The sequence below is a fragment of the Mustela putorius genome, unplaced genomic scaffold (assembly GCF_011764305.1).
Source record: "Mustela putorius furo isolate JIRA1106 unplaced genomic scaffold, ASM1176430v1.1 tig00000827_pilon_pilon_pilon, whole genome shotgun sequence".
NCBI lineage: Eukaryota > Metazoa > Chordata > Mammalia > Carnivora > Mustelidae > Mustela > Mustela putorius.
In genome coordinates this window covers 7,068,098-7,089,591 of record NW_025421489.1, presented here as the reverse complement: position 1 = coordinate 7,089,591, position 21,494 = coordinate 7,068,098, and the positions used below count along the sequence as shown (strand labels likewise).

At 37.4% G+C, this 21,494-nt stretch overlaps 1 protein-coding gene and 1 pseudogene across 1 annotated transcript in view; both read left to right on the top strand.

The window, feature by feature from the left end:
• The window catches only part of MALRD1 (MAM and LDL receptor class A domain containing 1), a 753,919-nt gene that overhangs the window by 539,422 nt on the left and 193,003 nt on the right, over positions 1-21,494 (top strand). The window contains 1 exon segment of the mRNA XM_013058904.2: positions 10,223-10,380. Coding sequence (XP_012914358.2) covers positions 10,223-10,380 — 158 coding nt within the window.
• LOC123393351 lies at positions 4,083-4,180 on the top strand (annotated as a pseudogene).

Here is a 21,494-nt window from a genome sequence, read left to right as displayed (position 1 = left end):
CTCACTTGTGCACAGGCACATGTTCTTTCTCTCTTTCTCTTAAATAAATCATTAAAAAAGTAGATGTGAGTCCCTTTCAGTCTCTGGTCTGGCAGGTAAGGAGCTAGGAAGTCATCATTTCTTTCCCCATAATAAGAAAAAAACCAAAAGCTGAACAAACTAAAAATCAACAACTCTTTTTAAATTTATTAGAGAATTAAGAGCTCCACACACACACCACTGCCCCCAAACTGGAGACAAGCAAGTGGAAATGGAGAATCACAACTTACTGGAGCAGATGCTCCAATTAGTATGGGGCCAAACAGGAGTCCAGACAGGGCAGGACATCCTCACCAATTACTGATGGATTGCTGCAGGTTCAATGTGGATGAGTTGGAGAGCTAGTCCAGGGGGTTTCAGTGTTAGGAAGCCCCTACACTTTTGTAAGTTTTACCTTTAGGAACCCTGTCAGTTTTTCACAGTGAAGATCAGAGGAAGCTCCTCTCTGCTTTCAGCAGGTAGAGGGAAGAAATCACCATTTTGAACATTTTCCAGAACTTTCTTTTTTTTCATAACAAACCTGCCCTCAAGAGAAACTATTTTATTAGCACCTAACGGACCTAAAAACACAAAACAAAACAAACAAACAAATAGACAAAAACAAACAACTGACCTAAGAGATAAGAGATGGGAGAGTTTACTGGGAAAATAATCTGGTATGTTTCTTACACTACTCATGAAGTGGTATCATGATATTTTAAAGAGGACTTGGATTAGTGGTAATGTATATTGCAAACTCACTGTCAACCCCTAGAAAAGATTAAAAATATATATGTAATTGGTATGCTAAGACATGATAAAAAAATGAAATCATATGAAATGCTCAATTAAGATCAGAGAAGACTGAAAAAGAGTGAAAGAAAAATAGAAAGAAAAATACCAGTGAATAGCAAATTCTAACAAATAAGGTAAATGTTAATCCACCTATATCAATAATCAGCTTAAATGTTGCTAGTCTATCTATATTCACCAATTAAAAGACTAAGAGAAGATTAAAACAAAACAGAAGAACCATGTATTGTCAGTAACAAACCCATTTCCAGTATAAATACATTGAATGAATGAATGGGGAAAAAAGTGAAAGAATGGAGAAAAATATTAACATTAATTTCAGACAAAGAAGACTTCATAGGAAGGAGAACATGGAGGGATAAAGAGGATTAACAAATGATAAAAAGGTCATTACTCTAAGAAGACAAAACATCCTTCAGTGTGTAAGCCCTTAACCTCAGAACATCAAAATACACAAAGCAAACCTAATAGCACTGCAAGAAGAAAAAGAAGAATCCACTACTACAGCTGGAGACTTCAGCACCCCTCTGTCAATAGTAGGGCCAACAGGCAGAAATCAGTAAGGACATAGTTAAGCTGAGCAGCACCATCAATCAACTGGATACAACTGACATTATAGAATCCTTCAACAACAGCAGAATATACATTCTTCACAAGCTCACATGGAACATTCACCAAGATAGCCCACATTTGAGCCATAAAACACATCTTAACAAACTTAAAAGAAATCCTACAATGTGAGCTCTCAGAACATAATGGAATTAAGGTAGAAATCAGTAACAAATATTATTGGAAAATTCCAGAAAACTTGAAGATTAAATGGGTAGATTTCTAAATAACATAACAAACCAAAGAAAAAAAAACTCAAAGGAAATTTTCAACTATTGTGAATTAAATGAAAAAGCAAATATAACTTATAAAAATTTGTCAGATTCAGTGAAAATGAATAGAGGGAGATTTTTAACAACAAATGCATACATTAGGAGAAATATTTAAAACTGATAATTTGTTTGAAGCCTAGGAAACTAGGAAAAGAAGAATAATTTATAAAATTGAAATCAGGAAATCATTAAGCAAATAATCCAGTTAAGAAATGGGCCAAAGACATGAAAAGACATTTTTCTGAAGAAGACATGCAGATGGCCAAAAGATACATGAAAAGATGGTCAATGTCACTCATCCTCAAGGAAATACAAATCAAAACTAATATCACTTCACACCTGTCAGAATGACTAAAATTAACAACACAGGAAACAGCACATGGGGAAGAATGTGGAGAAAAGGGAACTTACACTATTGGTGGGAATATAAATTGGTTCAGCCACTGTGGAAAACAGTACGGAGTTTCCGCAGAAAGTTAAAAACAGAACTACCCTATGAGCCAGCAGCTGTACTACTGGGCATTTACCCAAAGGATACAAAGTAAAGATTTGAAGTGGGGCTCCTGGGTGGCTCAGTTCATTGAGTATCTGATCTTGATTTCAGTTCGGGTCATGATCTGAGAGTTACGGTCAGCAGGGAGTCTGCTTGAGATTCTCTCTCTCCCTCTGCCCCTCCCCCTGCTTGGGATCACTCTCTCTCAGTCTCTCATTCTCTCTCTCTCTCTCTCTCTCTCAAATAAATACATTTTAAAAAATACAAATTCGAAGGGGCATCTGTCCCCTGATGTTTATAGCAGCATTGTCAACAATAGTCAAATCATGGAAGGAGCCCAAATATCCATCCACTGACGAATGGATAAAAAAAGTGAGATAGATGAATAGATAGGTAGATAATGGAATATTACTCAGCCATAAAAAATAATGAAATCTTGCTATTTGCAAGAATGTGGATGGAGCTAGAGTGTATTACGCTAAGCAAAAGAAGTCAGAGAAAGACAAATACTATATGACTTCACTTATGTAGAATTTAGGAGACAAAACAGATGAACATAGAGGGAAAAGAGAGAGGGAGGCAAACTGTAAGAGACTTTTAACTACAGAGAACAAAGAGGGTTGCTGAGGGGAGGTTGGTTGGGGGATAGGTTAATTAGTGTTAGGTATTAAGGAGGGCACATTTGATGAGTTCTGTGTAAGTGATGAGTCACTAAATTGTACTCCTGAAACTAATATTACACTATTATGTTAACTAACTCGAATTTAAGTAAAAACTTGAAATTATAAAAATCAAAATAAATCATAGGTAAAATCAAAATGAAAATCTAGTTTGTTGAAAAGATTAATAAAATTGAAGATCTTCTAGATACATAAACCTAAACAGAAAGCACAAACTGCTAATTATCAGAAATTAAAGGGGGAACCATCATTACTTAAATGATACAAAAATGATAGTAGACACTAAATGATAATAGAAATGGTACTAAAGTGATAATAGGCACTAAAATGACACTAAAATGATAATAGAAAAATATTATGTACAACTGAGTGCCCACAAATCTGGTAATCTAAGTAGACCAATTCTTTCAAAGACACAAGCAACCAAAATCACATGAGAAATAGATAATCTAAACAAGCTTGTAACAAAGAAATTGCTTACAGGGGTGCATGGGTAGCTCAGTTGGTTAGATGTCCAACTCTTGATTTCAGCTCAGGTCATGATCTCAGGGCTGTGGAATTGAGCCCTACTCATGCTCCACATTCAAGCAGGAAGCTTGCTGGAGATTCTCTCTCTCTCTGTCTCTCTCAGCACCACCCCCCACTTCCACACACTCAGGAACTCTCAAATAAATCTTTTTTAAAAATTGAATACCTAATTAAAAATATTCCAAATCAGAAATCACTAGACTTGACTGGATTCACTTGGAATTCTCCCAAACATTTAAAGAGGAAATGAAACCGGTTATATATAGTCCAGAAAATACAAACAAAAGGAGCATTTTCTGCCTTGTTCTAAATCAGACGGGGATTTGAAATAAAAAACAAAGACATTACAAGAAAAGAAAACTACAAATCAGTATCTCTCATCAACATAGATGCAACAGTTCTCCACAAAATATTAGCGGATCCAATCTAATGAAAACATATATATGCAGCACAACCAAGTGGAAATTATTCAAGTATGTCAGACTTGTTTTATATTTGAAATTCAATTAATGTAATCCATCACATCAACAGAGTAAAGCAAAAAATTAAATGATCATGTCAATAGATGCAGAAAAAACATTTGAAAAAATCCAAACATCCATTTGTGATAAAATACCTCAGTAAACTAAAAACTGAGGTGAACGTCTCTAACTTGATAAAGAATATCTTGCTCCTGCAGCACATACTGAAATTGAAATGATACAGAGATGATTAGCATGGCCCTTCCACAGGATGACACATGAATTTGTGATATATTCCATATTTTTATGGTGACTGTGGTTGATAATACTGTATTATATACTTGAAATTTGCTGTGAGAGTAGATCTTAAGCATTCTCATACACCTACACACACACAAAGTAAATATGTGAGGTGATGCATGGATGAACTCCTTTGTGAGAAGCCTTTCAAAGTGTGTACAAATGTCAAATCATCATGTTGTACACTTCAAATGAATTCCAATTGTATTTGTCAATTATGCTTCAGTAAAGCTGAAAAAAGATATCTACAGAAAACATACAGCAGACATTTATAATTGTGAAATATTAGGTACTTTCCAGGTAAGAGCAGAGTAAGGCAAGGCTGTCTGTTCTCACCACTCATATTCAACATCATCCCAGAATTCCTAGTTAATACAGTAAGGCAAGTGAGGAAAACAAAAGATTACGAAGATAGATAGCAAGTTGTGTTTGTTTGCAGATGACATGCAGTTATATACCATGAAGAAAACTCTTGGAATTAATAAACAGTTATAGCAATGTTGTCAGATACAAGGTTTGTACACAAGTGCCATTTACTTTATTATATGCTAGCCCTGAACAATTAGAACTTGAAATTTAAAACACAATGATGATTATATTAATACCAGAGAGAGAGAAAGAGAAATACTTAAGTATAAATATTAACAAATAAGTACAGGTTCTACATGAGAAAAAAATATAAACTCTGATGAAAGAAATCAAAGATCTAAATAAACTGGGAGATATTCCATGTTCGTGGACAGGAAGAATAAGTATTTTGAAGCTGTCCATTCTTCCCAATTTGATGTATATGTACAAGGTAATTCCAATCAAAATTCCAGAACATAATTTTATAGATAGCAACAAACTGATTCTAAAGTTTATATGGAGAGGCAAAAGACTCAAATAGCCAACAAAATATTGAAGTATTAAAAAAAAAAACAAAGTTGGAGGAAGTATAATACCTTATTTCAAGACTTACTATGAAGCTATAGTAATTAAGACAGTGTAATATTGGAAAAATAATAGATAAATAGAGAAATGGAACAGAACAGAGAGCTCAGAGATAGACCCATATGAGTAAGATCAACTTATATTCGACAAATGAACAAAGGCAGTTCAACAAAGAATGGATAGTCTTTTCAATAAATGGTATTAGAACAATTGGACATCCATATGAAAAAAAATCTAGATACAGAACTTAAACCTCTCATGAAAATTAACTCAAAATGGATTATAGATCTTAAAGTAAAATGTAAAACTGTAAAACTCCTAGAAGACAAAATAGGAGAACATTTAGGTGACTCTAAGTTTGGTGATGAGTTTTCAGATACAATACTAAAAGTTTGAGTTGTGAATGAAAAAATTGCTGAGTTGCACTTCATTAAAATTAAAATTTCCACTCTGCATATGACACTATTAAGAAAAATAAAACTTAAGCCACAGACTTGGAGAAAATAGTTGCAAACACATATCTGAGAAAGGACTGTGTCCAACATGTAAAAAGAATTCTTAAAACTTAACAGTAAAAAAGTAAAAAATTAGACAAAAAATCTGAACAGATACCCACTGTAGAACATAGATGGCAAATAAGTATAAGAAAAAATGCTCCATATTATATGTTATCAGGAAAATGCACATTGAAATGACATTGAGTTGAAATGAAATACCATGGCATACCTAGTATAATAACTAAAATCCAAAACACTAACAACATGAATGCTGATGGGGATAAAGAGGACAGGGGACTCTCCTTCCTTGTTGATGGGGCTGCAGAATGGTACGGCCAACGTTGGAAGAAGAGTTGGCATTTTTTACAAAACTAAACATACCATAAGATCCAACAGTTGTGCTCCTTGGTATATACACAAATTAAAACAGGCTTACACAGAAGCATGCACACAGTTGCTATAGGAACTTTATTCATAATTGCTAAAAGTTAGAAGAAACCAAGATATCCTTCATAGGTGAATGGATAAACACACTGTGGTACATCTATACAAAGGAATTTTATTCAGTGATAAAATGAAGTAAGCTATCAAGCCACAAAAAAGATATGGAAGATCCTTAAATGCATATTGTTAAGTGAAAGAAGCTAACTTAGAAAGGCTACATACTATATCATTACAAGCATATCATACTCTGGAAAAGGGAAACCAGCGGATACAGTAAAAAGATCAGTGGTTGCCAGGCATTTGATGGGGGAGAGTGGGAGGAAGAGATGGAGAGGGGCTGCATGGGAGATCTTAAAGCACAGAAACTCTCCTGCACAATAGAGCAGTGGTGGACATGTCGTTATGCATTCGTCAGAGCCCGTGGAACACACAAGGGAATGAATGAACCTGACGTAAACTATGGACTTCAGTCAATAATAATGCATCAGTATAGGCTCATTCAGTGAATGTAACAAAGTACCACACTAATGCCAAGTGTTAATAGTGAGCAAATTCCATGTACTGGGGAGGTTGGAACTCTGTAATTTCTCTCAACTCCCTTTTTTTAAGTGGATACAAGAACAAGTAACCCCTTAATGATTTCATGAGGATTCCAACCAGCCTGTCTTATTAACCACATATTTATATTTACTGGCAATCCATTTGGTGAAATAATGGTATTTGTGAACAAGAACAGGCGAAAAGTTAAACCATTAGAGGGCGTGAATGTGATCATCTAACTCTTTTGCAATTCTCTTTGGCTACTTCTGTTCTTAACTCTATTCAAGGGAGTAATGCATGCGTCTTCCTTGCATTGAAGAATACAGTGCCACAGCATCCCTTCCTGATCAAAACTCTTCAAAGTGTAGGGATAGAGGGCACATACCTCAATATCATCAAAGCCATCTATGAAAAACCCACCGCAAATATCATCCTCAATGGAGAAAAACTGAAAGCTTTTCCGCTAAGGTCAGGAACACGGCAGGGATGTCCATTATCACCACTGCTATTCAACATAGTACTAGAGGTCCTAGCCTCAGCAATCAGACAACAAAACGAAATTAAAGGCATCCAAATCGGCAAAGAAGAAGTCAAATTATCACTCTTCGCAGATGATATGATACTATATGTGGAAAACCCAAAAGACTCCACTCCAAAACTGCTAGAACTTATACAGGAATTCAGTAAAGTGTCAGGATATAAAAACAATGCAAAGAAATCAGTTGCATTTCTCTACACCAACAGCAAGACAGAAGAAAGAGAAATTAAGGAGTCAATCCCATTTACAATTGCACCCAAAACCATAAGATACCTAGGAATAAACCTAACCAAAAAGGCACAGAATCTATACTCAGAAAACTATAAAGTACTCATGAAAGAAATTGAGGAAGACACAAAGAAATGGAAAAATGTTCCATGCTCCTGGATTGGAAGAATAAATATTGTGAAAATGTCTATGCTACCTAAAGCAATCTACACATTTAATGCAATTCCTATCAAAGTACCATCCATCTTTTTCAAAGAAATGGAACAAGTAATTCTAAAATTTATATGGAACCAGAAAAGACCTCGAATAGCCAAAGGGATATTGAAAAAGAAAGCCAACGTTGGTGGCATCACAATTCCGGACTTCAAGCTCTATTGCAAAGCTGTCATCATCAAGACAGCATGGTCCTGGCACAAAAACAGACACATAGATCAATGGAACAGAATAGAGAGCCCAGAAATAGACCCTCAACTCTATGGTCAACTAATCTTCGACAAAGCAGGAAAGAATGTCCAATGGAAAAAAGACAGCCTCTTCAATAAATGGTGCTGGGAAAATTGGACAGCCACATGCAGAAAAATTAAATTGGACCATTTCCTTACACCACACACAAAAATAGACTCAAAATGGATGAAGGACCTCAATGTGCGAAAGGAATCCATCAAAATCCTTGAGGAGAACACAGGCAGCAACCTCTTCGACCTCAGCCGCAGCAACATCTTCCTAGGAACAACGCCAAAGGCAAGGGAAGCAAGGGCAAAAATGAACTATTGGGATTTCATCAAGATCAAAAGCTTTTGCACAGCAAAGGAAACAGTTAACAAAATCAAAAGACAACTGACAGAATGGGAGAAGATATTTGCAAACGACATATCAGATAAAGGACTAGTGTCCAGAATCTATAAAGAACTTAGCAAACTCAACACCCAAAGAACAAATAATCCAATCAAGAAATGGGCAGAGGACATGAACAGACATTTCTGCAAAGAAGACATCCAGATGGCCAACAGACACATGAAAAAGTGCTCCATATCACTCGGCATCAGGGAAATACAAATCAAAACCACTATGCGATATCACCTCACACCAGTCAGAATGGCTAAAATCAACAAGTCAGGAAATGACAGATGCTGGCGAGGATGCGGAGAAAGGGGAACCCTCCTACACTGTTGGTGGGAATGCAAGCTGGTGCAGCCACTCTGGAAAACAGCATGGAGGTTCCTCAAAATGTTGAAAATAGAACTGCCCTATGACCCAGCAATTGCACTACTGGGTATTTACCCTAAAGATACAAACGTAGTGATCCAAAGGGGCACGTGCACCCGAATGTTTATAGCAGCAATGTCCACAATAGCCAAACTATGGAAAGAACCTAGATGTCCATCAACAGATAAATGGATCAAGAAGATGTGGTATATATACACAATGGAATACTATGCAGCCATCAAAAAAAATGAAATCTTGCCATTTGCGACAACATGGATGGAACTAGAGCATATCATGCTTAGCGAAATAAGTCTATCAGAGAAAGACAACTATCATATGATCTCCCTTATATGAGGAAGTGGTGATGCAACATGGGGGCTTAAGTGGGTAGGAGAAGAATAAATGAAACAAGATGGGATTGGGAGGGAGACAAACCATAAGTGACTCTTAATCTCACAAAACAAACTGAGGGTTGCTGGGGGGAGGGGTTTTGGGAGAAGGGGGTGGGATTATGGACATTGGGGAGGGTATGTGCTTTGGTGAGTGCTGTGAAGTGTGTAAACCTAGTGTCACAGACCTGTACCCCTGGGGATAAAAATATATGTTTATAAAAAATAAAAAATTATATAAAAAAATAGAATACAGTGCCATAGGAATAAAGGTAACAACATATATACTGATACCTCAGAAAGTACTAAATTCACCTGACAACAAGTTCTTAAATAGGAAAGCTTCATAAAAGAAGCCTCTTGTACTATTAATGTACCATTGATGAGTGAAAACCATATATCTCAGTAACAGGACTAAAATGTCCGGGGGGAGGATATTTTAATTAGAAAATACTTTAATAGTTTTGATTTACAACTGTAAATAAACATCTAACCTAAGAAAGCATACACACACACACACACATATATATGTTAGTACACAATGTCATTTACTTTATTATATGCTATCACTGCAAATCAATCAATCTATCTATCTATCTTTCTATCTATCTTCATTCTTTCCTAATAAAAGCCATGCAGAGGACAGTAGTTATGATGAATTTTGACAGTGATGTCTGTAGAAAAAAATCCATTTGTGTTTCAATGGAGAGATCTTTCATGTACGGCTGCAGTTGAAGAGAATAGAAGTTATCGCTCAGCATGGTGACTTTCAAGTTTACATTTCATTTACTCTTACTGCCATTCGCTACTACTTTGGTCATTGTGGGAATCAGAACAACTGGAAATGAGATACACTATCAATCAGCCTCCAATACCCCATGTCCCTGCTGTACACACAGTATACAAAATATTTTCCTAACTTGAAATAGACAGACAGGTTTGAGCAAATTAGAAGAAAAGAAATGTACCTAAAGAGTGAGCTCAGATATTTGATCACTTTTGGTCAGAGTCACATACTCAGGTGAATTTTGTGAATCATGTAATCACAGTGACATTCTTTTTTCTCCTTCTCCTTCTTCCTCTTCCTCTTGTTTTTTCTTTTTGGGTCAAAAGAATGAAACATCATTGATTTGTGACTCCACAGAAAGAAAATGACATGTGTGTGTTTGTGTGTGGGTGGGAGGCATGAAGTTTGCTCATGGTTTAAATATGTTCTGCCTCATGCTATGGCACCTATCATTGTGCTGAAGGAGTTGTATTTGTCTATTTCAAGGGAGCGGCCGGCACTTCCTGTATGTCAGCTCATCTGGACACAAAGAAGGACACACGGCAAGAATCACTACTTCCCAGTACTTTCCAGCAAGTCTCGGAATATGTGCTGTTCGGTTCTGGTTCTACATGGTTGATCCCAGGAGTATGGGGGTATTAAAGGTACGAAAGGAAGGCAGGAAGTCATGTGTTTAAACATTTTGTTTTTTTAAATCATACAACATGGGTGTTGAGTCCATTAATTTCTCATTTCTTTCTGGGACAGTGGGACTTTGGCCAGCAGTGCTGTCATTCATCTTAATCTCATTCAAGATTTATCTCATTCAAGGCAGCCACCTGAACTCAATTATGGTGTGTGCTATTGAAAACATCATCTAGAGATAAAAGAGGACGGGCACATTCTCATGCATCTTCTACTAAAAACTTAGAAAAAATGCAGAAATGTGATGGCAGGGATAATGATAAAAAGAATTTTCTTCCCCAGACAAGGTAAAAGCAAAGAAATTTACAATTTTAAGCATCTTTCAGCTTACCTGAAAAATAACATTGTCTGCTCCATTTTTGACTAATTTAAGACAAGAATCTGCATCAGATGCAAATGTCTTTGAAGAAGCAGGTTACTGCATTTTTACATTTCATTGTCTGGAATATCCATAAGCGTTTCAATCAGCCTGAAACAATTTGGAAATCCTGATTTCTAATGGTAAGATTTATATATCAGAACACAATACCTGGTGTTACTGCTTTGTAATTATATATGTCTGTATCTCAAACATCATCCCTTATAAACAGTAGCAGTTACTACTGGGTATTGTGAACTTGTATCTGCTCTCTGCTTTAATTCCACCATTCATCTCATGAGTTAGTATATTCACCCCAATTTTATAGTTTAAAAACTGAGGCTCAACATGGTTTAGTAACTTTTCTATTACAAAATCAATGAAAAATCTGATTTCAAAAATCTGACATCCCTTACCCTGCATGGTTTCACAGGTGTTCTGCAGTCTGTGGAAGAAGTCTAGGGAGGAACCTGGGAACAGAGAGAAAGGGGAAAAAAGGGCCTTATTCATTCTAGCCAGCAATAGAAAAGAGAGCTCTTCAAGTAAAAATGCAAACATGCAAAGAAAGTAGAGAATTTGTACTGATTTCTCCAGGCACGTCTGTTTTCCTGAAAAGCAGTGGATATAAACAACAGAGAAAGATCATTTTTAACAGTTTAGAAACAAGTAAATGAAGATCCTTTGACAACTTTGGAATTTTTTTCATAGTTTTTAGATACAGTACCTGAAACCTCAGCAGATTAGCCTATTGCTTATGGTCGATTTTACTTAGGGTAATTTATAACTGCTAACCTTAGACTCCACAGCGCATTATTTCTACCGATGTTTTAAATGCAGCTTGCTGCGGTAAAAGAGGACGCAAGTCCGTGGTGGTTATTTATGGAAGTAAATACCAAGGGAAAGGCCAAGAGACCTTTCAACAGAACATGAGTTGATGTCAGTCACTAACTCTCAGAATGTTGCTTCCTTAGTTCAAAAAGAGCATCCTTACGTCTCTGAGCTCCTCACCAGCTGGTTGGTCAGACCGAATATTTTTGCACCCCCCACCCCCACCCCGGGCAGTTCATTTGTGAGCTTCTGAGGCAACTACTTAAGTTACCCATTGCTTTGAGCCATATTTCGGGAAACATGTAAACGTCAAAAAGAAATGTTGGCCTCCACTCTTGATTTTTGATACCTAGCTTTTGGTGACTTTTGGTTTTCCTAACCAGAGGCAGCAAGTACGCATGGCGATGCTTTTATGCTCCGGTGTTCAGAGAGGTCTACTGGGAAGAATAGTGCTGGGGGATTAGCAGGACATCTGGTTTGTGAAGCGGAATCACTCTCCCCCACTCCAGACCATCTTGGGGTTGATGGTCACTCTAGGTTTCTTGCATCGCCTCCACAGCTGACCCAGATCATAATCTTCTCCAGTAGTTGGTGATTTGTCTTTCTTCTGTTTTACAAGTCATAAGGAGATAGACTACATTTGCGCTCTTGGAGACCATCTTTCCCCAATGTGGAGAGACAGACTGAGAAAGAAGCTAACATAAGAAGGACTCCAACTAAAAAAAATATGAAGAAACAGAACAGTATTTGTTCTGTTTAAATCCTGGATCCTACCTTGTCTGAGCCCGTAAAATTCTCTGTTACTTGCTACTGAAAAGTCCTAGGCTTTACAGAAATCTAAAAGAAGCCATTTTCATAATGTATCCTTATGTCATTGACAAACATAAGGGGCAGGTCTCACTTTCTCAGCTATTGGTCTAGAAAATTCTATGTATGGTTCTGGAGCACATGGTACATCATAATTGTTCTAATCTGAAACCATTTCTTAAATTGATTGCAAAAATCCTTTAGAAAAGGTATGGCAAAATACCCCCCCAGGGTGAAGTTATAGTAGAGGGTCCTGGAAATAGCTGGGCATTCTTAGGAGAGATTTCAGATTGTAGTTTGTGGTGGAATGCTTTCTTGTCAGCACACATGTTATGCAATTGTATTAAGTGCTGTGCATCCCCAGCCCTTCTGTGCTTTGTTCTGTACCCAAGAGAACTACACTTCCCAGGCTGCTTTGCTCTCTGCTTTCCCGGATAGGTTTGGCCAGTGCTTTCCATTGGCCAAAGACAGGAAAGCAGGAACACAAGCCTTTCTTCTCTCCCTATCCCTTTCTCCCTCCCTCCCCCCATTCCTTTCCATCCTCCTCCTCTCCTCTCCTTCCCCCTCCCCCTCCTTCCCCATTTCCCTACCTCCCCCACCTCCAGCACCCCCCTCTGCTGAATTTCTAACTGCATTTCATTTATGACTCAGCTTGTTCCAGTTCAGCCCTGCCTCCACCACACAAGCCAAACTTTTCCACAATCTCAGTTTCAGTAACTCCCTCCCTTTGACTGTCTGGTTTTCGAGGTGTTTCCTACACATAATGATTAATCTCTAGAATGCTTCATGATTTCCTTGGCAATGAACTTTGTAACCAGTGCTCTACATTAAAGTTTTTCTGTTTGAAATACATTAGTCTATATTTTCTAGCTTGGCCCAGTCTGATACAGTGTCCACTCCAAAGAAAACACAAATCTTTTCAAGATAATAACTTGTAACACAATGAAAAATTTTGAGCAAGCTCCAGTCAGCTTAAATTTGTCCTCCTTATATTGACTTATTAAAAACTTGCCCTTCAGTTGGGGAAGACAGAAAATAAATTTAAAGAAATGCAAATATGAAAACCTCAACTTGTGATGCAATACTCTGGAGCAAATAAAACAGGTTTCTATAATAAGTAGTTACTCCTGGTCTGCTGAAAGAGTTTTATTTTATACTGAATGGTAAGGAAGTCTTTGAGAAAGATGACATTTGAATTTAGGCTTAAAAAAAAAGAAGGAGCCAGCCTTGGTAACATCTGGAGTAAGAATGCTCTTGGGAGGCAAAACAAGCTAGAGAAAGTTCAGTGTATAAGGTATTTGAAGGACAGTATAGCTGGAGCAAAATAAGTGAGGGGGGGGCGGGGTGGGGGTCAGGGGAATCATGACCAAGCAGGCTAGAGTCAGTTCCTATAGACAGGGGTCTTTTAGGAACACTTCCAGGAACCACCGAAAGTCATTGAAGAGGGTCTTAGTCATCTTGGGCTGCTACAGCAGGTTACTGTGGCATAAGCAATGGAAATTTACTAGAGGCTGAGAAGTCCAAGTTTAAGGTACTGACCAATTCAGTTCCTGGTGTGGAACCTCTCCCATCTGGTTTGCAGACGGCTGCCTTCTCACTGCATGCTCATCTACAGAGAGATCATCTCTCCCTGTCTCATAAAGACATGCATCCCATTCATTGTGTGTGTGTGTGGCGGGGGGTAACTACCCTCGTGACCTGATTGCCTCTCAAACACCTCACCTCATCTCCAAAATGGAGAACACTGGGAATCAGAGCTTCTGCATATGAATCGGGGTTGAGGGGACGTGTTCAGTCGATGGCAGAGAGTATTTAATTGTGGAATAATATAACCTCATTTGAAAGTTTAGAAGATCTATCTAGTTGTTCTGTGGGAAGAAATGGGGACTGGTGGGTGGTAGGTGGCCAGAGGTCCGGCAGTGAAACAAAAAGGCAAGTTAGAGGTGATTTCCAGGTTTTGCTTAGAGTCGAAGCTAAGGATAAATTGGGAAGTAATTTCTATAAATAATGAATGCTTAGATCTTTACCTGGCATAAAAAACTATTTTCTAAATAAAACATGCTTTCATTTTATTAGTATATTAATGAAGGGCATCATATAGAGCTAAAGCAGATAAGACGTACCGTCAATGAGATCAGAGTGAAAACCAATTATGATTTTCTGATTAATTTTTAGGGTAAAAAGCCAAAATATTCAGATTTACCCCAGCCTGCAAAGTTGGCAAAATAGGTTGCATAGAAAAGGCTTATATTTTATAGGAACATGGAAGCCTGATAGTAAAGGAATAATATTCAGAGTAATAAATGGATAATATTCAGAATAATAAAATGTTCACACAGGCATCAGTGTCCTTTGATTCAAAGGCTCAGAAAATAAGAGAATAATACTAATACATACTTTATTGTTTAGATCAGGATTTTTTTTTTCTGTCTTTCAATCACCTCCCTACATATAAAATTAAAAGCACTCCTTAAATTGGTGCTGGTCACTTTTTGATCCACATTGCTAAAAGAGCCCTAAGTGAACCAAATAATTTCCCATGAGATGACTTAGTTCCATTAGTTTAGCTTCCTAGCTTCTGGCTTGTTTTGATACTTAGCCAACTCAGGTGAATTATTGAATGCTGACGAAAAGAAGTAAAGTTTGTCACAGGGAAAGAGAGTTTCTTTAAAAATGACTAATATCTTTTTTTTTTTTTTTTTTTTTTTTTTTTTAATTTTTTATTTTTTATAAACATATATTTTTATCCCCTGGGGTACAGGTCTGTGAATCACCAGGCTTACACACTTCACAGCACTCACCAAATCACATACCCTCCCCAATGTCCATAATCCCACCCCCTTCTCCCAAACCCCGTCCCCCCGGCAACCTCAGTTTGTTTTGTGAGATCAAGAGTCACTTATGGTTTGTCTCCCTCCCAATCCCATCTTGTTTCATTTATTCTTCTTCTACCCACTTAAGCCTCCATGTTGCATCACCACTTCCTCATATCAGGGAGATCATATGATAGTTGTCTGTCTTTCTCTGCTTGACTTATTTCGCTAAGCATGATACGCTCTAGTTCCATCCATGTTGTTGCAAATGGCAAGATTTCATTTCTTTTGATGGCTGCATAGTATTCCATTGTGTATATATACCACATCTTCTTGATCCATTCATCTGTTGATGGACATCTAGGTTCTTTCCATAGTTTGGCTATTGTGGACATTGCTGCTATAAACATTCGGGTGCATGTGTCCCTTTGGACCACTACATTTGTATCTTTAGGGTAAATACCCAATAGTGCAATTGCTGGGTCATAGGGCAGTTCTATTTTCAACATTTTGAGGAACCTCCATGCTGTTTTCCAGAGTGGCTGCACCAGCTTGCATTCCCACCAACAGTGTAGGAGGGTTCCCCTTTCTCCGCATCCTCGCCAGCATCTGTCATTTCCTGACTTGTTGATTTTAGCCATTCTGACTGGTGTGAGGTGATATCTCATTGTGGTTTTGATTTGTATTTCCCTGATGCCGAGTGATATGGAGCACTTTTTCATGTGTCTGTTCGCCATCTGGATGTCTTCTTTGCAGAAATGTCTGTTCATGTCTTCTGCCCATTTCTTGATTGGATTATTTGTTCTTTGGGTGTTGAGTTTGCTAAGTTCTTTATAGATTCTGGACACTAGTCCTTTATCTGATATGTCGTTTGCAAATATCTTCTCCCATTCTGTCAGTTGTCTTTTGATTTTGTTAACTGTTTCCTTTGCTGTGCAAAAGCTTTTGATCTTGATGAAATCCCAATAGTTCATTTTTTCCCTTGCTTCCCTTGCCTTTTGCGTTGTTCCTAGGAAGATGTTGCTGCGGCAGAGGTCGAAGAGGTTGCTGCCCATGTTCTCCTCAAGGATTTTGATGGATTCCTTTCGTACATTGAGGTCCTTCATCCATTTTGAGTCTATTTTTGTGTGTGGTGTAAGGAAATGGTCCAATTTCATTTTTCTGCATGTGGCTGTCCAATTTTCCCAGCACCATTTATTGAAGAGGCTGTCTTTTTTCCATTGGACATTCTTTCCTGCTTTGTCGAAGATTAGTTGACCATAGATTTGAGGGTAAACCAATTAATAACAAAATCAAAGAAACACATCAACAAAAATACAATAATAGTAGGGGACTTTAATACTCCCCTCACTGAAATGGACAGGTCATCCAAGCAAAAGATCAGCAAGGAAATAAAGGCCTTAAATGACACACTGGACCAGATGGACATCACAGATATATTCAGAATATTTCATCCCAAAGCAACAGAATACACATTCTTCTCTAGTGCACATGGAACATTCTCCAGAATAGATCACATCCTCGGTCCTAAATCAGGACTCAACCGGTATCAAAAGATTGGAATCATTCCCTGCATATTTTCAGACCACAATGCTCTAAAGCTAGAACTCAACCACAAAAGGAAGTTTGGAAAGAACCCAAATACATGGAGACTAAACAGTATCCTTCTAAAGAATGAATGGGTCAACCGGGAAATTAAAGAAGAATTGAAAAAAATCATGGAAACAAATGATAATGAAAATACAACGGTTCAAAATCTGTGGGACACAACAAAGGCAGTCCTGAGAGGAAAATATATAGCGGTACAAGCCTTTCTCAAGAAACAAGAAAGGTCTCAGGTACACAACCTAACCCTACACCTAAAGGAGCTGGAGAAAGAACAAGAAAGAAACCCTAAGCCCAGCAGGAGAAGAGAAATCATAAAGATCAGAGCAGAAATCAATGAAATAGAAACCAAAAAAACAATAGAACAAATCAACGAAACTAGGAGCTGGTTCTTTGAAAGAATTAATAAAATTGATAAACCCCTGGCCCGACTTATCAAAAAGAAAAGAGAAAGGACCCAAATAAATAAAATCATGAATGAAAGAGGAGAGATCACAACGAACACCAAAGAAATACAAACTATTATAAGAACATACTATGAGCAACTCTACGGCAATAAATTTGACAATCTGGAAGAAATGGATGCATTCCTAGAAACATATAAACTACCACAACTGAACCAGGAAGAAATAGAAAGCCTGAACAGACCCATAACCAGTAAGGAGATTGAAACAGTCATTAAAAATCTCCAAACAAACAAAAGCCCAGGGCCAGACGGCTTCCCGGGGGAATTCTACCAAACATTTAAAGAAGAACTAATTCCTATTCTCCTGAAACTGTTCCAAAAAATAGAAATGGAAGGAAAACTTCCAAACTCATTTTATGAGGCCAGCATCACCTTGATCCCAAAACCAGACAAGGATCCCACCAAAAAAGAGAGCTATAGACCGATATCTTTGATGAACACAGATGCGAAAATACTCAACAAAATACTAGCCAATAGGATTCAACAGTACATTAAAAAGATTATTCACCACGACCAAGTGGGATTTATTCCAGGGCTGCAAGGTTGGTTCAACATCCGCAAATCAGTCAATGTGATACAACACATCAATAAAAGAAAGAACAAGAACCATATGATACTCTCAATAGATGCTGAAAAAGCATTTGACAAAGTACAGCATCCCTTCCTGATCAAAACTCTTCAAAGTGTAGGGATAGAGGGCACATACCTCAATATCATCAAAGCCATCTATGAAAAACCCACCGCAAATATCATTCTCAATGGAGAAAAACTGAAAGCTTTTCCGCTAAGGTCAGGAACACGGCAGGGATGTCCATTATCACCACTGCTATTCAACATAGTACTAGAGGTCCTAGCCTCAGCAATCAGACAACAAAAGGAAATTAAAGGCATCCAAATCGGCAAAGAAGAAGTCAAATTATCACTCTTCGCAGATGATATGATACTATATGTGGAAAACCCAAAAGACTCCACTCCAAAACTGCTAGAACTTATACAGGAATTCAGTAAAGTGTCAGGATATAAAATCAATGCACAGAAATCAGTTGCATTTCTCTACACCAACAGCAAGACAGAAGAAAGAGATATTAAGGAGTCAATCCCATTTACAATTGCATCCAAAACCATAAGATACCTAGGAATAAACCTAACCAAAGAGACACAGAATCTATACTCAGAAAACTATAAAGCACTCATGAAAGAAATTGAGGAAGACACAAAGAAATGGAAAAATGTTCCATGCTCTTGGATTGGAAGAATAAATATTGTGAAAATGTCTATGCTACCTAAAGCAATCTACACATTTAATGCAATTCCTATCAAAGTACCATCCATCTTTTTCAAAGAAATGGAACAAATAATTCTCAAATTTATATGGAACCAGAAAAGACCTCGAATAGCCAAAGGGATATTGAAAAAGAAAGCCAACGTTGGTGGCATCACAATTCCGGACTTCAAGCTCTATTACAAAGCTGTCATCATCAAGACAGCATGGTACTGGCACAAAAACAGACACATAGATCAATGGAACAGAATAGAGAGCCCAGAAAAATGACTAATATCTTTTTTATTATTTTGGACTCATTTGTAAAGGCACAGAAAGGAAATGAATAGGGAACTTTTACAATTGATACTTTTCATAACTTTTTTTTTTTAAATTTACAGAAATTTCTAATTGCTCAGAGGGGAAAAAAATGAACTACTTCCTAAAGTTTCCTTCAGTGATAACAGATGAATTAATAGATCTAAATGGGCTTCAAGAAGCCTATTGTTCATATTTCAAAACAGTCAGCCTACCGTGTGAAATTGAAATGATCTTTATCTTAGTGTTGAGTTTTAAACAAATGATTTCTGCTAAACCCTGTGGAATTTGTAAATGTTCCAATCAGGGAATGGTTTTTCTTGTGGCCCCTTGTTTGTGAATTTTGTTTGTTTTGATATGATGTTTATGGAGATAGTAAGAACAGAGGGAAAAAAAAGACTGAGAAAAATATCAGATGGATACTATACCACCCAGTGTTTGAAGTCCTGTGTGTGTGTGTGCACGCGTGTGTGTATGTGTAGTCTTCACACTCCAATGGGACAATACTGACATTATCTACATTTTATTTTTTTTAATTTATTTTTATTTTTATTTTTTTTAAAGATTTTATTTATTTGACAGAGAGAAATCACAAGTAGTCGGAGAGGCAGGCAGAGAGAGAGAGAGGGAAGCAGGCTCCCTGCTGAGCAGAGAGCCCGATGCGGGACTCAATCCCAGGACCCTGAGATCATGACCTGAGCCGAAGACAGCGGCATAACCCACTGAGCCACCCAGGCGCCCCGATTATCTACATTTTAACAGATTAGGAAAATGAGATGGAGAAAGCTTCAGGAACTTGTTCAAGGTCAGAGAGCTAGGAGATGGCAGGCCAGGGTGTCCCCAGATCCTCTGGCCCTGGTCTGTGCTTTTAATTACTCTGCTCTACTGCATCTTAGAACTAGAAGGTATTTTTTTTGGCATATTTTATGTTCTGTATTTCTATTATTTAAAATAATATGTTAGACCAATAGTTATTCTTTCAAAGGTGCTTTGCCTAGTGTATGTTCTGCATATTATAGTTTTCAGTATAGATTTGATTTGAGTTTGCAGACTTTACCAAAAAATGGCATAATTATCATGTAAATAGTCAGATGCAGAAATTCATCCAGTCCTATGTTGAATAACAAGAAAAATGAGCAAAAATATTAAGTTTCCAAAGGGGAGCAAATATATTCATAAAAGTCTAATGTATATTTGATTTACAAAATACATATTCAAAATCAAATAGATACAAGTTTGCATAGCATATGCTTAAGGCAATTTATAGATTTTTATTCATTTTCTTTACTATTAATGCTTCATTTTAAAATACATTTTTTATGATATATTATTATGAAAGTTGTTGGGAGGCACCATCAGTGTTCTATATATAGTCTTATCCTTTAAAAAATTTCTTTTAAAGATTTTATTTATTTGTCAGAGAGCACAGAAGCAGAGGGGGAAGCAGGCAGAGGGAGGAGCCTGATGTGGGGCTCCATTCCAGGATGCTGGGATTATGACCTGAGCCAATGGTAGATGCTTAATTGATGGAGCCCCCAGGTACACTTAATTTTACTCTTTTTAAAAGTACATTTTACCCGATGTTCCAGGCAAACCGCTGCTCTCTCATTTGTGTTGAACGCCGAACCTCATGAGCGTGTCCGTACAAGTGATGGCACCCAGTTTATGAAGGAAGTTTTTGAGAATGCCCATTAAATGTTTAAGACAGGAAATAATAGGGCAAATTTCCCCTTGCATAAAAGGTAGAGAGATGAGGGTAGGAGCTGTTGAACATACTTAGCAAATTTCCGCTTTCTAAACAGACTTGTAGGGAATATTCTGGATCGTACTCTAAATTTGAGCATTTCATGCTATTTTAAGCAGAAATATGGAAAGTAAAATATCAGTAGTTCTAAATGTGTTATGCACACTGGTGTGGCACAGGTCATATCGAGAACAATAGTTGAAAGGAACCGAAGTATGTTTTAGCAGTTTCCTCCCTTTTTGAGAATCGATTCATAATTCTCCCTATATAATATCAGTATCCTGTATTTTAATCTGATAGGTCTCAGGGTAGAGGAGAAAGGTAAGGTGGTATCCAGTGTGCAGTTCTGCGAGGCAGTTCACCACCTCCGACACTGCAGTGGGTTACACATACGTAGGGGTTACACATGCCTCAAACACACACATGTCACTCAAGACATAGTAAGAATCCTGGGCTTGTATCAGCAGCTTAGTAAAGACAGGTGTACAGATCTTCACAGCAATGAAACTTTATAGCTCAGGTAGAGAAAAGGATGCCAACATGTATTGTGTATTTTCCATTGTAGATAACAGAAAAGTTAACTAGGATGATAAAAACCTGGCTGTTAAGTTCCTATGAAATGACTGATAAATTACCAGAATGGGAAGGTGCCCCCGGATATGAAAGGTTGACACTTGAGAGAAGGAGCTAATCTAATTTGACCTTCAGATTAGACTTTGCCTTCAGAATATCAGAAAAACAGAAAAAGAAAAGTGACCTCAAGTCAAAGATATTTGCTGCTAAAAATTAAAATCAAGTCACAGTTTTAAGACAGAGATGTGGGAATTTGCAAAAGTAGGTATTTCTTACACCTGCCTACAAAGGGGCAAGATGG